At 47.8% G+C, this 16,596-nt stretch overlaps 2 protein-coding genes across 2 annotated transcripts in view; both read left to right on the top strand.

Annotated features, from left to right (window-relative positions):
• Nucleotides 1–3,257, top strand: part of LOC120497795 (protein BEAN1-like) — a 52,056-nt gene extending 48,799 nt beyond the window's left edge. Inside the window, exon 5 of the mRNA XM_039699711.1 lies at nt 2,936–3,257. Coding sequence (XP_039555645.1) covers nt 2,936–3,257 — 322 coding nt within the window. The remainder of the gene's footprint in view (nt 1–2,935) is intronic.
• Nucleotides 3,258–5,583: 2,326 nt separating this feature from the next.
• On the top strand, nt 5,584–13,757 carry LOC120497794. The gene is made up of 3 exons (XM_039699709.1): nt 5,584–5,598; nt 8,479–8,721; nt 10,663–13,757. The coding sequence occupies exons 1-3, from the start codon at nt 5,584–5,586 to the stop codon at nt 12,136–12,138; spliced, it is 1,734 nt and encodes a 577-aa protein (XP_039555643.1). The 3' UTR covers nt 12,139–13,757.
• Nucleotides 13,758–16,596: the final 2,839 nt, after the last annotated feature.

Raw genomic sequence — 16,596 nt, 5'->3', positions numbered from 1 at the left:
GACTGAGGCAGTCAAACCAGGAGAAATCTGGCCCAGAAAAAACTCACACATAAAATACCAGGTAAAAACCAAAACAGAACAAACCTCCCAACCTCCCCCCCAAAGATTTTTGCCTGTTTAGCTCCAGACTGGGGATCAAGGTTTGGCTGTATTTTAAAATGACAGTAAGGTTTTCATCCAGCATCACTCACATCAATACTTGCTAATCACCTGCAAGAAATTATTGCTATTGAAATTTTTTCTAAGTAATCCTTCAAATCTTTTGAGGAATGGTTTTCCAGCCACCACAGAGTGGATGCCTGTTCAACTCAGTACTATTTCTTATAATACTTGCTTAGCTTCTCTAATTAAAAAGATCTTGTAAAGCCATATAAGTTTACATATTAAAGTCTCCTTGAAGGAGAGACTGTAAAATAAAATTCATGCTTGTAGAGTTGATAATGCATTATTTATCCTACAGGAATGCCTCTATAACAGCAGTCAGAAAGCACAACCAAAGTACTAAAGCTGTTAACAGAGGGGGGAAAAATCGCACTACAAAACAAACAAACAAAGAAAAACAAAAACTCCAAACATAAAAAACCCAACCAAAATACATTTTAAAAAACACACAAAACACTTGGAAACAAAGAAAAAAACACGAAGTTAAAGTCTCTTTAATGACCTTAATTCATGTCCATTCTGCCCTCACCAGAGAGTGCAAGGAACCTTATCTGCAGAAACAGAGCAGGAGCTCTACAAGCAAAGATCCCATGCATAGAAAAGAACACAGGAAATGAACATCAAGATCATAAACTGATAATGAAACACAAAAAGTTATTTAAAAAAAACCACCAAAACCTACAACTATTTGAATTATTTGTAATTCTCGCCATGGCCACAACAATCTGTAGGCACAGCTGTGAAGCTGCCAAAAAGCTGTTTAATTGAAAGTCTGGCATGTGTTTTTTACTACCTCACTCAATTTTTAAAATGTGATCTTAATTGCCAAAAATGAGGGGGGAAAACATTACTTGCTTTTGGAGAAAACGAGATAATTATTTTTATCCTATGTATGAAGGATAAAATGCCCCAACACAAATATATTGATATTTGGAACTAAACATTAAAATGCCAACTCCTGACTACCATAACTCCCACCATTTACTTAACCCTTCAAAGTCTCCTTCCTAAGGGATCTTTTCCCTGTTTATCCCAGCCAGCAGTTCAGTTCTACAAAGCTGAGCTGTGGTCCAGGAAATGCATTAAATTAAACCCAAGGCAGAGGAATCATCTGCAGATGATCAGGTAACAGCAGCAAGAAACAGTTCCCCTGTGCCCACTTCTCCTTTAGGTCAGTGGCAGATTTCCCAGAAGCAGGAGACAGAGAAGCTTCTTCCCTTTTGTTCCTTGGCAGAAGGATTCCAAATTTTCCTCCTTGAAACTCCCATTGCTGTGGGCTTTTCTGAATGGAAACTTTTCCCTTGTGCTAACAGGCCCAGTAAGTGTTCCCTGTTAGCCTGATTAAGTCAGTCCAAACCTGAGGAGAGATTTCAAATAAATTCACCGAGCTTTGGGTCAGCAAAATGTAAATTAGAGTAAAGATGCAGCTCACAGGAATCCTGCAAGAAGTGGCTGTTTCTTTACCCTCATGGAGCTCAAGGAGAGTGAGGACAGCATGTCCTAAGTCTCTGATGGAGGTCTAAGAGCTTTTGAAAGACTACCAAGTATGTCTGAAAGCTTCAGTGTGTTCAGTAGAGGCTGGAGTAACATCTTTTCCACATGTTGTAAAAAAAAACCAAAACAGTTCTACTTCCTAACATGTTGGGACTTTTCTGAAATATCTAGCAGCCCTATTCAGGGTTTTGAGAACAGACTTGGGCTCCTAAATATTATTTTCTGATGGGGAAATTGAAATTTTCTAGTCTGAATTTAAAGCCATTGTCCTGACAAATATAAAAGTAAGAGGAAATGAAGGTAAAAATAAAAATACCCATGGATATTTGAATTTAGTTATGTAGCACTCTGATTTCACTTTCTTACCTCTCCCTTCCCCAAGAACCATTTCCATCACCCAGACTGGGCTTTGGGAGCTTGGTGTAGCCTGGCAGTAAGACAGGTACAGGGGCACAGTGTGTGCCTGCAGTCTGCTGAGAAGACACATGCTCAATATCCCAATTTTCAGGAAATATCCCAGATCTTAATTGCTCTGCAATTAGTGTGGCTGAGGAAATAGGTTCTTAATTTGTCTGGCTCCAGCAGAAATTTTTTTCAGGTTAACTCAGTAGAGAAAGGGGTTTGGGGGGTTTTTTTGGTGGTTTTTTTTTGTTTGTTTGTTTGTTTGTGGGGGTTTTGTGTATTTTTTGTTTGTTGGTTTGGGGGTTTTTTGGTTTTTTTTTTTTGTTTTGTTTTGTTTTGTTTTTGTTTTGTTTGTTTTGTTGTTTTTTGTTTTGGGGTTTTTTTTAATGGGAAACATTTCCTTCTACAGGATTGGAGTTAAAATGATGCTGGAATGGTTAAACAGCAGCCACAAGGCAGGTCTAACACTTAAGATCATGATGCTGTGACTCTTTAGGGCTCTTGCCTGCAGCCAGGGAGCACAGAGCCGAGCGAGGAGGGAACATTTCCCTGGCTGAGCCCGGTGGCACAGGCAGAACCACGGAGCCTGGCAGCTGCCCATGGAAGCCCCAGCGCACCTGCCCTGTTGCTGCCCTTTGGGAGGCACACAGCGGGCACTGTGCCCGCTCCCGGAGTGACCAGCCCCAGGTTATGCGGCTCAGCCCTGGCAGCGCTCACCTCCCACCAGGGCTGAGCTGCAGCCTGCAAGGATGTGGGCTGAGCAACAGAACACCAGACACTTGTTTGCTTCTCACTTTACTTGCCTCTGTTCTGCTGAAGTAATGTACTGTGGCATTTTTTTCTAGGAATTTAATGAATGTTTCTTTTTTTCTTTCAGCTATGACGAATGTGTGGGGCCAGGAGCAACACAAATATATATTCCCACAGACGATCCCCCCCCATATTCCCTTACGGACCCTTGCCAAAGAAACGGAACACCCAGAAACACGTGTCCCAGCCCGGAGGAGGCAGCAGCCGCCGGCAGCGCCGGGCGGGCCGCACACGCTGCGGGGAGACCGCGGGAGCGGCAGCGGCCCGGGCCCGGCCCCGCGCGGGAGCGCGCGCGGCCCCGGAGCGCGGCCCCTGCCGCGGGGCGCCCCGCAACGGAAGCGGCCCTTCCCTTCCATTCTGCTGAAGAACTCACACCAATAGGAGAATAAAACCTCTCGGAGCGCGGCCCCGGAGCGCGGCCCCGGAGCGCGGCCCCGGAGCGCGGCCCCTGCCGCGGGGCGCCCCGCAACGGAAGCGGCCCTTCCCTTCCATTCTGCTGAAGAACTCACACCAATAGGAGAATAAAACCTCTGGAAGTTTTACCAATTTTATATCTTTAAACAGGGATACAATGGGATTTTTTTCTTTTTACAGTGAATTTTGCAAGTTTACGTAAATTTCCCTGTTTGTGCTTCAAAGTGTTCCATGGCATCACACACCATAAAGGAGCTGCAGAGACAAGCAGTGCATCTGACCTTTCTGAAGCATTGCAGAACCCATTGAAATTAGCCACTCATAATGAAGATAAATGTTATCCAGTCAAGCCTACTTGTTGATTTGATGATACTTTGCATGTTTTAGAACAGAAGGAAAAAGAAGAGCCTTTTGTTGACATTGTAGGTGTCACTAGTACAGCTCATTCAGTGTATTGATAACAAAGCATTTTTAAATAACTCTTTGTCTGTGTGTTTCAGTAGGCAAAGCACTGCCTAAAAAAAATTAATATTATTATCAGTACCATGTAGAACCAAAGAAAAAATAATCATATTTTAATATTCACATTATTCCTTTGGTGCCAGGCTTTCCAGGCCATAGCAAAGCCTGTTGCAAGTCCTCCTCCAAAGCCAGCATCCCCAGAGCTGGAGGGGCAGCGGGTCCGCACAGCGCAGCGGCTTCACCGGCGGGAGCTGCAGCCCAGCGGCGCAGGCTGGAGCTTGCTGGAGCCAAGGGGAGGCACAGCAGTCCCAGAGGATGCTGCAGGCCGGCTCCCACTCACGGCTGCATTTCCAGGCACAGGAAATTCCAGTATCTTTCTCCATCAGGAGCGCGGGTGTTCCCGTGAGGCCACAGTGACCTGTGGGAGCTGCGGGAGCGGCCAGAGACGCTGGGCTGGGCACAGTGACAGAGCCTCAGGGGTCTCAGGGCGCTCCCAGCCTTAGAGAAGGGACCAGGAAAAGGAACCCAGCGAGTGAGCCCGGGACACTGGGCTGGCACTCCGTGGGTCCCCAGCCGGTGTGCCAGGGCTGGGAGCTCAGCTCAGGCACAGCAGGGCCAGGGCTGCACCTTGTCCCCAGGCTGCACTCGCCGGAGCCCCCCTGCACCAGCCCGGCCAGAGGAGACCGAGTGCGGCACCGAGGGGCTCCCAGAACGGGCACTGGCCGAGAGGCGGGCAGGGCAGCGGGCACCCAGCCCCTCATGGGCACCTCTTGCTCCTTTTCCCCTCCCGGGAGCCGCTGGCCAAGCCCCGGCACCTGCTGGGCACAGCTCCCAGGGCTGGATCTGTATTTGAAACACAACACATCCCTGAACTTCGCTCTGCTCACCCCGGCTGGGGAGGACACAGTGTGGGACAGGAAGATCTGCTTCCCACACTTCTTTTGTATGGCCCAGCAAAAAAAAAAATGCTGCAAGATGCAGACTAGAGGCCAGTCCTGACATCCAACAGCAGACAGCCAAGGAAGTTTCTGTCTATTGCCTGAAACGAAACAGAGTTGGGATCCTGTTGTTCACTTCTGCCTGGAAAGTCCCAATCCTCATCTGAAATAGTCCCATTCCTCATCTGAAATGGTCCCATTCCTCATCTGAAATAGTCCCATTCCTCATCTGAAAGCTTCTGTGTGTCTGGCCTAGGACACACAACCCACAAGAGAGCAAGGAGAGCTCAACCCTGTGCTTTCCGTGGGACTTTCCCCTGGAAAACTTCTTTGCTTTGCTGTTTTGAAATGTGTTGCTGCAGGAAACGCACTCTGCATTTTAAAGCAATTTTTAAGTTCTGTATCTAATGGAAAACCCCAGGGTGAGTCGGGGTGCTGGCAGGAAGCAGAACTGACTGCCAGCACATCAACAGCAGGGATGGAGCTCCAGCCAGCCCTTGGGGCACCCACAAGCCTGGGCTCCATCTGGGACCAGGGACAGGAGCCAAGGAGCCGTGGCAGGGGAGCAGAGTTATCACAGGCTCATTTCCAGGAAATTTCTTACTGGCATTTTCACTAAAAAAAAAAAGTTTTTTACACAGAGAAAATGGACTTCATTTTCTATCACCACTAAAGGATATGTAACGCTGAGTATAGCAAATATATAATGGTGTTTAAAAGGAAGCAGCATCCAAATTATTAAAATTGCACTTGGATTTTCTGTAAATACTGAATAATTTTCAACTGTAATCATCATTCAACACTCCAAAGATTGACACAATTATAATTAATACTTAGATGAGGAAGCAATTATATGGTTCTTACTGCTATATAAATTATACCATTACTGAGTCATATGCACATGATGAGATGTAAGGTAAGCATGCATTTTTTGCTAAGCAGATGACAGTAAATATGTATTTTGCTAAAATGAGACAATTCTTTTGCAGTTCAGCAAGATTTTCAATATTCTCAGTATACTATACCCAAAAGCACAAAACCTCACCATTTTGCAGTGCAGAACTGCTGGCAAGCATTTCTAGAAGGTAAGGCTCTATTTCACATTTGTGTTTTTAACACAGAGAACTGATCCTCTCCATAAAGCATTCATTTCAACAGTTTGGTGGAATGCAGAGCACCCTGCAATGAGGGAAACAACGCTGTACCCCACCTCAGAGGGGGCAGAGGTGCACGCAGTGCCCCAGTCAGGTTTAGGGGCAGGGCGGTCAGCAGAGAGGGAAGCACGGGGTGGTTTGTGCAGAGTGGGGTTGGCTCTCAGGGCTGGGTCTGCCTGCAGCTCTGCACAGCTGCTCCTGCAACAGGGCCGGGCTCCGGGAGCTGCTTCCCCCAGGCTGCTCCTGGGGAGGGATGGGGAATCTGCTGAACCCACAGCAGAAGGGAAAGGGGGTTTTTTCCCCTGAAAGTGAGGTTCGTCCAGGTAACATGACCAAGCTGCAGGCTCCTCTGCAGACAGGCACAGAGGGCTTTTCACACGAGGCAGACAAGTCCCTGCCCCGTTACTGATGCTCAGTTTCTCTGCACAGTGGGAAACCCTTTGGTTTGGCTTTTCACCTTTTTAACAGGGATTTCCTGCCCTTCCACCAAGTCTGTATTTGTGATTTACAAAACAAGCTGACTTTAAGTAGACTTCTGATGAGAACGGGAGATTTACATATTACCTCATGCTAGCAATGCATTGTAAAATTGTAGGAAACTAATCCAAGTCTTTCTTTCTTCCTTCAGTAACACTGAAGTGTCCCTGGCACTGTGCTCTGGGTTTGGCAGCATTTCTTACACACATCTGCCTGCTCCCTCTGGTGGCGTGGACCACTCCATAAAATCCTGTCATCCTGTTAGCACAGAATAATCCAAACAACCCCAGCTGCACTGCCACACGGCTATGGGAGCCACCCAAAACATCCACATCCAACTGTAGCATTTTTCTGAGTTACCACTGAATACCTGGGTTATGTGATTCATTACAAACATATATAATTAAAAACAAACTGTGAATTGAAGGCAGAGTGTGCTTCCTTCTGTGATATCGTACCACCATCACTTTCAGGAGTGGTTTAGCATTTTCTGCTCTTGTTAATCTTTTCAACTGAATGAAATCCAACAAAGCTGGATTGGGGGGAAGCTTATAATCCAGACAGATAGCACTAGAAAGAAAAAAAAAAACTAGCTGTAAAACACTATAGAGAGACTTTTGCGGCTTTGAAGCTGCTCCAACAGCTTCTGATGCTACCACTGCAGGTGTTGAAATTCCTTGTAATGATGAGTAAGGACATGCTTTCATTTCTTGAAAATATTGCAGATCTTGGATAAATCTCAGCAAAGTTGGCAGAGTGATGTTGCTCTTGAGAAATTCATCTCCTGCTATCAGATATTATCCTAAACCCTTGCATAATTCCAATACCAGTGCTAAAACCCAGGCTTAACACAGGCCTTTGCTTTATTACATGGGTAAAATCAGAAAGAAAAGTGGACATGCTATTTCTTGCTACATGATAACAACCCTGTATTTTTGTAGTCATCTCTTCTGCTTCAAGTTTTAATATACTGATCTTATACAGAACTTTTAGTAAAGAACACACACATATTTGGTTTGGCTTTCTTGCTTTTTATTTCACATCTCTGGGGCCACTCACAACCGAGCAACTGCTGAGGAAGCAACTTTGTGCTTCAGTGACTTACATTTGGATTTTACCTGTGTCAGAGGAACAAGCACTGCAGCAGTCAGGTCCCTCCTGCTCTGGGGGACAAGTCAGTGTCCAAGCTCAAGAAGGGCAAAGTCAAATTACTGAAACCAGGACACTGAAAATGGCAACATATCACCAAGGGAAAATATGAAAATGGCAAAATAGGAATAATAGGCCAATCACCACAGAAATACTAAAACAGCTCATTTTTTTAGCACAGCAAGGTGAGTAAAGATATTTCCTGAATAGAAACCACATCCAACTGATCTAAGTGGTCTTGGTAGTCTGACAAATTATTCCCTTTCTTACCCTACAGAAATAATTTCTACGTGAAATTATGGCCATAGACTTGTGTGAAATAAAATAATAATCATCATATGAGAGAATATTTATCAACTTGTGAAGTCACACAGGAGAACAACATCATCATGGTGGCCACAGGTGGTGATTTGAAAACTCAGATTCCAAAAATCAAGGTTGGAAAAGCACCTGGATCACAGGTGTGTTTTCCAGCTGCTGGAGCCAACCTCCGTTTAACCCATGGCAGGGCACTTGTCACCCCACAGCAGGCACAGATCCCATTTAACCCATGGCAGGGCACTCGTCACCCCACAGCAGGACAAACCGCTCCCAGCCAGAGAGGTTCAGAGAGGGGTCTGAGGACTAATCAAACACAGAAGTGATACCATTTGTGACCATGATTGCTGATACTTCTGTTAAAATGTGCAAACAGTGTAAACTTTTGATGACCAGGGAGCTTTTGGAGGATCACCAGGAGCTCCCTGCTTCGTGCAAACCGGGTTAACGTACAGAGACACCGCCCGGCGCTGTGAGAATTGCCGCAGGGCAGCGGGGAGCCCACAAACGTCCCAGAACACCCTGGGACATCCCGGGACGTACCGAGAGACGCCCCAGGCCACGCTCCCCGGGCCACGCTCCCCGGGCCACGCTCCCCTCAGCGCCCCTCGGGCCCGCCCCGCGCGCGGCCGAGCCCTCACCGCCCTCCCGCCTTTCACTTTCGATTCGCGGGGCTCCGCCCCCACCCTGATTGACAGGCGGGAGCACCAATAGCTGTCGGGCGCGCGGGCGCTGCCGGCCAATGGCGGGGCGGGGCGGGCCGGCGGGGCGGGCCGGCGCCATGGCGCGGGGCCCTGGACGTGCGCGGCGTGGCCGAGCGCTGCCGGCGGGCGCGGGGCGGCCGCGCCCTGCGCGACCTGCTCAAGGCGCTGGAGCTGCTGGAGCTGCTCTGCGTCAACCTCCTGCTGTGCCCCTGGCGCCGGGAGATCCGCTCCCTCAAGGTACGGCACTGCCGCCTCTCCGGGCCGGGGCTCGGCAGCGGCACCGGAAAGGGGGAGCGGGGTCGGGGCGCGTCCAGCTCGGGCAGGACTGCTCTGAGGAGTTCGTGGGCCTTCACAGGCCTTGTCCTCGCCCGGGCCCCGAGTGCTGAGCAGCTCCGGGGGTGTGGTGAGGCAGCAGGGAAGGTAAAAGCTACTCCGAAGGGCTTTGCCTTTCACCACTCTAAGCTGTGGGCAGAACCTGCCTACGAGCAGGGTGTTTTTAGCCGTGGCCATCTGCCAAAGGCCGGGTGAGCCAGGGCCTCTCTGGTGCTGATCCGGCTCGGAGCCTGCAGCTGCTGCAGGGGCAGCGACAGCCCCTTGGAAGGAGGAAATGCGGCTGGGTTCTGCAGCAGGCTGGTCACGGTTACCCCACTTCCCCAGCACACTGAGCACGTCTCGTTGCCCAGAAGACACAGCCATCTTCATGCATCCCAAATTCAAACAGACTCCCATATGCAAACTTACTGCCCTTGCTTTGGCAACAGGTGCTGGTGAGGAAAAGCCATTTCTTTGATTCTTCCTGCACTTAGGTCTCCCCTGTGGATTTTCAAACAGCTGTAAATTCCTGTTCTTCTCATTCAGCTCCCTAAAACAGGGCAAAGCCTAAGATAGTCTGGTCTACACTTAGTGTGTTCAGCTTTTCCTAACATAAGGATCCTAGGCTGCATTAAAATTAAACTTTGAAGGCCACTGTGGGCAACCCAAAGTGTAAGGCAGCCTTTTGCAGGCCTGAAATAATTCTATTGCAAGGCAAGTTGGAGAACAACCAGTACCTTGTGCATGTAGAGATTTTATTAAAAGCTACTGAAATACATGGGATAGTATTTCCCATGTCCTGCCTCTCATCTGCTCTGATGTCCCTGCAGTGTCTGCAGCTGCCCCCGCTCCAGAAGGAACAGAAGGTGGGGAGTGCAGGGCACTGTTAACAGATTTATCTGAGAATTATACTGTGGCCATTCTGGGGGTCAGTTTTGTTCTCTTGAACCTCCTGCTTGTGACATTGATGTCAGGGGTCAGCCTTGGTCTGGCCAAGCTGGGCAGCCTGAAAACAAGGTACCCCACTCCTGGAAACCCTGACTTTGCATTCCCACCTCTGTTCTGTTCTGACTTGCCAGGAGCTGGTCATGCCCAGCTCAGAACAGTCTCTCCTGTCACAGGGTTTCAGACAAAACCAAAAAACATTCCATGTTACAAACTAGGCCTCATGCCTGGGGTAGCTCTAAAACCAAGCAAACTTTGAACAGTTTTTTAAGTTGTTGCACAGTAGGAGCAGGATTTTATTGGTGTTTTGGAGACAGCTTGTGCAAGAGAGGTGTTTGAACAATACTTCTGTTAGAATAGTCTCTCTTCAGAAAGCTGCTTTTAAAAAATGGCAGATTAATGTAAGGGTAGTAAAGTTCACAGCAGGAGCCTGAACCATGGAAAAAGAAAATGTTAGACTTGTCCCCAGTTCACAGTGAGTGCATCATGTCTCTTTCTTTAGGAAAAGACCTCAGTGATTAATCCTATGAATCTCTGTTTGTTTCAAAAGCTTAGGCCCAGTAGAATACAGAAGGTTTATTTCTGAGTTTCTCTAATTTGACTAAAATGATTTTCTTACTCTCTTCCTTTTTGAATACTGGTACTCTTAGCCAAGACCCCAGCAGGTTGAAACTGGCACAGCTTCACTGGAACTGATGTGCAAAGTAGCAAAGCCACAATGCTCGAGAGGCTGCCAGAGCTGTGCTGTTAGAAAAGCCTCACTCACTGCAGTTCAAAACTCAGACTTGCAGAGCACAGCTTTTTGAAAGCTGTAAGCAGGTCTTGAGGTATTTTTGGTCTTTAGGAAATCAGCTGTTTCACATTTCCCTGCACCCTTTCCCCCAGTGTTCACCAGCTTTTCCATATTGTGTTCTGTTCCAGACCTTCACTGGGAATTTTGTCTACTACATCCAGCCAGTGCTACCAGAGGACATTGTGAAAGCAGTCCTGGAGAAAATCGGGTATGTTGCAACCACAGCAACAGAGTTTTCACTTGTCAAAAAGAGAAACAATGAGGAAACGAAGCAGACTGCATTTGAGATATTCCTGGCAAGAATTGAGTGTGAGGCCATCCTGGAGATGGCAAGTGAAGAAACACATGGCAGTTTGGAGAAGAGCCTGCAGCAGGGAATGCAAACACATCAGCAGGACAAGGAGCATCGGACACCCCAGGGAGGAGACGCTGAAAGTCTGGGAAGTGAAGGGAGCAGTGAGACACCTTTGTGCCTTGCCCCCCAGCAGAAGCGTTCAGCCACCTGTGCTGCATCCTTTGAAGCTGCTGGGAATGTGAGGATGGCAGGGGAGGTGGCTCAGCCAGCAGCTGCTGCATCCCCTGGCAGCCTCCAGGAGCACCAGAGGCAAAGCATCGACACTGTGCATCTCCCAGGCAAGGGCTCAGACAGCGAGGACTTCCTGATCAAATACAGTGACATTGTCATCGCACAAACACCCATCTTCAGTGAGAGTCTCTCTCCCAAGGCTTTGGAAAAGGAGCCCAGAGCCAGGCTGAGTGAGGAGTGTGCCTTGGCAGGGGCTGTAGACTTGGCTGCACGAGCCCTGGGGCCTGCACCTCTGTCCCCAGGAGCCAGCGGCCCCCCAGCCTTTGCCATGTTTGCTGACAGCTCCTGTGACAGCAAAACCACCTTGGAGTTTGAAGCTCCAGGAGTCCCAGAAGGATCAATTGAAGCAGAAATTAATGATGCCATAAATTGCATAGACCCAGCTCCTGGTGATGAGCCCACTGAGCTGAAGTCTCTGCCCTACAAGGACTTTGCCTCTGCCCAAAACTGCAGCATCCCCAAGGAAGAGGATGTTTGTGAGCTGTCATTGACCTTCACAGAACTACAAATCAAGGATGCCCAGGAAGAACTTATGTATCCAGTAGAGGAAAGTGGCCAGCCTGAGGCAATGGCCTATGCAGGAGGAAGTGACAGGCACATTAGAGATTTCAGTCACCCCCAAATAAAACATACATACCTGACTGATGCTGAGCTGCACAAGAGAGCAGCACCACACCCTGAGCCACCTTCAGGTCTGTGCTGTACTGCTGGGCACCCAGAGGATTCCACTGCTGGTTCTGACTGCAAGAGGCTGTTCATGGATCCTGCTAAGGCACACGTGGCTTCTGAGTGCTTCAGACATGTCAGAGAGCCCCCCAACCTCACCTACATCCCCCCCCAGAGCATTGATGTGCGGCCCTCACGCGGGGGCAGGAGGGGCCTGGGGCAGCCTGCAGGTGACGCTGCTGGAGGCAGGGGAGGGAAGCTGGAGCACTGTAATTCCCAAGAGACTGACAGCCAGGAGCCTTATGTCATCATTGACAGAACAGACCAGGCAGTGCTGTGCCATCACACCTGAGTCTGCAGTGCTTTATCTGTCATTACCTGGGGGGATTGTCCTCTCACCTGTGGCCTTGATCCTGTTGTCAGGGAGGTGATTAGCTTTGTCACAACAGTTCTAAAAATACCCAAACCACATCACTGCTTTGGGACAGTAAATAGCAGGAGTTGCACAAATTCCTAATGGTTCCTTTCACAAGGAAAGATGAAAGGTCACCTTTTTAGAGGGTAGGCAGTCTTCTATAAATTTAAATCCATTTAATTAATCGGTCAGATTCCTTTTGGCTGTTCTTAATGCCATACATGTTTCTTCAGCTGGGCATCCTACTTCTCTTTTTTCCCTTCACAGACCTATTCCTTCAATACTCTTCCAGTACAAGGTAAATCCTTCTAAACTGGAAGAAGTTTAGAAATGCCATACTGGACTGTTCTCCTTGACTTTCTGCATTCCTTTGAAGCTGTGTCTGAGCTAATCTTCCTCCTGACTTCAGCTGAAAACAGGTTTAGAAAGTTTGATAACATTCCTTGAGCTTTAAAGAGGGAAACAGCTCTGTGAACACTTGGTTTTGTAGAGGCATTAACCTGTGCTATAGGTTTTATATCTAACCAATATATAACCATTTGTTACCAAAGTATTTTGTGGCCACCACAATTTCCAAGAGAAGCCTTGAGCATTGTAACTGTTCACTGCCACCAGCAGAAAGAGGTCCAGCTGTGGCTGCCATTTCCCTTGGCCCTGCTCCTGACACTTAATTCTGCACAGAATTTTTCTGCAGGCTGGTTCATCTCTCTAAAACGAAAAGAAAAAAATCTCATTCTTCACCATTTTAATAGCAGGAAAAAAAATCTGCTCAGAGAAGAATCCCAGTGAGCAGCAGGGGCAGGATCAGGGATAACCTGCAGGTGGGAGTGCTGTGTGGAAAGCTCAGGAGTGTTGGATCACCTGGAAGCTGGGCTCCCAGCACTGAGAGCCTGTGTCACACACAGCTCTGAATTCATTTAGGAAAGCACACTGCTGCTCTGTTTAGGCACAGTCTCCAGTGCTATTTCTACAAATACCTTTAGAGGGTGGTGCCCAGCAGCAGGACAAGGAGCAATTTCCATAAACTAAAACACAAAAAATTTCATCCCAACATGAGGAAGAACTTGTTTTCCTGCAGGGGGCAGAGCCCTGGAGCTGATGTCCAGGGAGGCTGTGGAGTCTCCCTCTCTGGGACATTCCAAACCTACCTGGACATGCTCCTGTGTCACCTGCTCCAGGTCACTCTGCCTGGGCAGGGCTTGGACTGGGTGACCTCCAGAGGCCCCTTCCAACCCTAAAAATTCTGGGATTCTGTGATATACTTGTTAACCAGAAAGGCACTTTAATACTGCTTCAAGTAGCTTTTTCAGTAGCACTGAAATGTGTGCTGGTTTGGTCTGGGGCAGAGTTAATTTTCTTCACAGTGGCTAATACAGAGCTCAGTTCTAATTCCTGAAAAATTCCTTTTATGTACAATTAAAATATTAGCTGAAACTAATTTTGTATTAATTGTTTATAATTGACTATCATCCTGGAAAAAAAATTCAGAGGAGCACACATGGATATGACTAGAAAAACCTCAGGAACTAAAATATAAAGATTTGCTTTTTGAAGAACTAATGGTTGAAATTCTGTCATCCCCTGATTCCAGCAGTGTAGGAGGAACAGAATTCACCCAAGGTAATACCAGGGGACAGGACTGCCTTCAGCTCTGGGTGGGCTTGTGAGAAATAGGTGTTAGGAACAAAAGGGAGTTCAGAGGGCTGTGTCCTGACAAGTAACAGTGGCATGATTTGGGCTGTGAGAGTCTCTGCACTAAACCATAAACCATAAAGTGTACTAAACCATAAAGTGACATTTTCTGTGCTGTGCAAAAATGTATGTCCACAGTGAAATTAGAATTAAGAACAAACTGCAGATGACTGAGCTTCAAACGTGTAGAACCATTTCCACAGAAATCGTTCTTTTGGACTCTTGGAGAATAAAAAGTTTTGAAAGTTTAACAGAAGGTATCAAGAATAGCTGGTATCCCCCTACAAAGAAGCTGCAAGAAGAGAATTACTTGGCACACAAAACCTTACTTTTAAGCTGGAATTCTAAAGGGTTATGCCAGAGCAGTAGAATGGCATTCCTGGAATCACAAGCTTTGGTACCAGCTTAGTACTTCACTAGGAAATGCTCTCACTGTGCACTTGTTAGTAAGCTGCAGTGATTTAGAAAAGAATCAGCTGATCAGATGGGAATTCCAGGACAGGAGCTGCAGTTCCTGACTGGGTGTGGTTCTTTCAGTGCAATGGGTTTTAGGCAAACCACAACCCTACAAAAGCAGCACCATCAGGTATTGTTGAAAAGCCACATAACTGAATGTTTCTATCCTGCACAAAGTGCCTGACAAATGTCCGTACAAAGTGCTAATGAATGAAGCCTGGCTTGTTCCAGCTAAACCATCCGAAACCAGTAGGGGAAAATACATTCTGTACTTCTGGGATCATTCCCCTAAAATTACCCAGAGACTCAGTGTGAGAGCAGTCAAGAGTGCTGCAGTGAAAGGATTCCCTTGAGGGCAGCACCCAGAGAAGGGCAACTCAGCACCTCCTTTGACAAGTCCAAGAATGAAACCCCCACTGGTTTTCTGTACTCTCCAAGTACTTACAGGTCATAATAAACTGATTGTGACATAAACCCAAAAAAGTACCTGTGATTTTACTCCTTTTTATAAAAAAAAAAAAAGGCAAACCAGTTAAGAAATCAATTAATTCTAGGATGTTTTCAGAAACATTTGAAAAGAGTAACAAACAAAGTCCCATGCACCCTGTATTTTCACTGTTCCTCAACTCAGCCAGAGCAGGGCTGGGGTTCTCATGAACACAAATAAAATAAGCTCTCTATAAAAAGCTAGCTGAAAATACCCTCAGGGCCATTCTGCAGTCACTTAACAAAAACTGTGGGGTTTTTAAATTTTTTTGCACTGAATTCAGTGGGACTGCCAGTGCACAGTTCTCTTCAGAACTAAGCTGGGGGTTCTCATGAACACAAATAAAATAAGCTCTCTATAAAAAGCTAGCTGAAAATACCCTCAGGGCCATTCTGCAGTCACTTAAAAACTGGGGTTTTTAATTTTTTTTTGCACTGAATTCAGTGGCACTGCCAGTGCACATTTCTCTTCAGAACTAAGCTATATTGTGATATCCTGTAGAGCAGAAAGAACTTCCTGAATTCAATGAAATTGCATTAATGTGGGATTAGAGCAAAACACCATTTCAAACTGGTAAGATCTGCTTAACAAAGCTACTTCAACTCGATGGACTTCGTTTGCTGCCTCCAATGACAAGATAATGAACATCCCACCTCTGGTATGAAGTGTGTGTAGAGCCTGGGCAGGAAGGAGTCAATGCCTTGCTGTGCCTCAGGCACCTGATGGCCATTCTGGATGTGCCTGGAAAGGGGAACAAAGGAGCAGAGGGTAGGGCAGCACTTTCCTGGAGCCAGATTGCTGCTCAGGTCCATGGTGCCCACACAGCACAGGAGCACGAGTGGGCAAGAGCCAGAGGGGCACTGAGACCAGCCAGGCCTCAGAATGCCCCTGACTGCTGCCAGGGAGGCTCCACCCGAGCATGGCCCTCAGAGCTAGAGCTGACAGGAGGAATCATTTCCCTGGGGAGGGATACAGCTGTTCCCATGCTAGATGGAATGTCTGCAATCCTCTGAACCTTTGGTTTGGTGGGTACCACCCCAAGGGATCAAGGTTGAACATTGATCTGACCGTGGACATCAAAATTCCAACAATCCAGCCTTGCTGCTGTGAGATCACTACCTGCTCTTACCCTTGCCTTCCATACTCTGTGGTATTTTGTATCTGAATAGAAACGAACCCAAAGAGCTGCACCCCTCCTCTCCACTGCAATTCAGTTGTTGGAAAATCACAGAATTACTGAGGCTGGAAAATACCTCGGAGGTCTCTGGGTCCAGCCTGTAACCCAGGGCTGTGACCCATCCCAGACTTCCCCGGAGCCACAGGGGCCATCATGGCTGCATGCTTGCCCGTGACCTCATGGCAGTGGCCCTGGCACATCCACCCAGCCTGGCCAGGGCCCTCAGCAGAGCCTTCCCTTTGCTACCCAAGGGGAATAGCCCCTCTTGGCTGAGGGTCAGCTCAGTGCCCTCCTCCAGCCCATCAGAAAAGGCTGAGCAGGGCTGTTCCCAGCACGGATCCCAGGGGATCCCATTCCCACCAGGCTGGGCCCAGCCATCAGCTACATCCCATCCCAGCCAAGCTGGGGCTGCAGCTTCTCCAGGAGATGTCATGGGAGAGGGGCTCAAAGGCTCTGCTGAGTTCCAGGGAGACACATCCACAGCCTTTCCCTACCCTCCAGGAGGGGCACCTGGCCAGGGAAGATCTCCTAAACTCAGACTGGTAGGGGCTGATCCCGTGGTGATGCCATGGTCATCCCATGG

The sequence above is a fragment of the Passer montanus genome, unplaced genomic scaffold (assembly GCF_014805655.1).
Source record: "Passer montanus isolate IOZ18808 unplaced genomic scaffold, ASM1480565v1 scaffold138, whole genome shotgun sequence".
NCBI lineage: Eukaryota > Metazoa > Chordata > Aves > Passeriformes > Passeridae > Passer > Passer montanus.
This window is presented reverse-complemented; position numbering and strand designations above follow the sequence as displayed.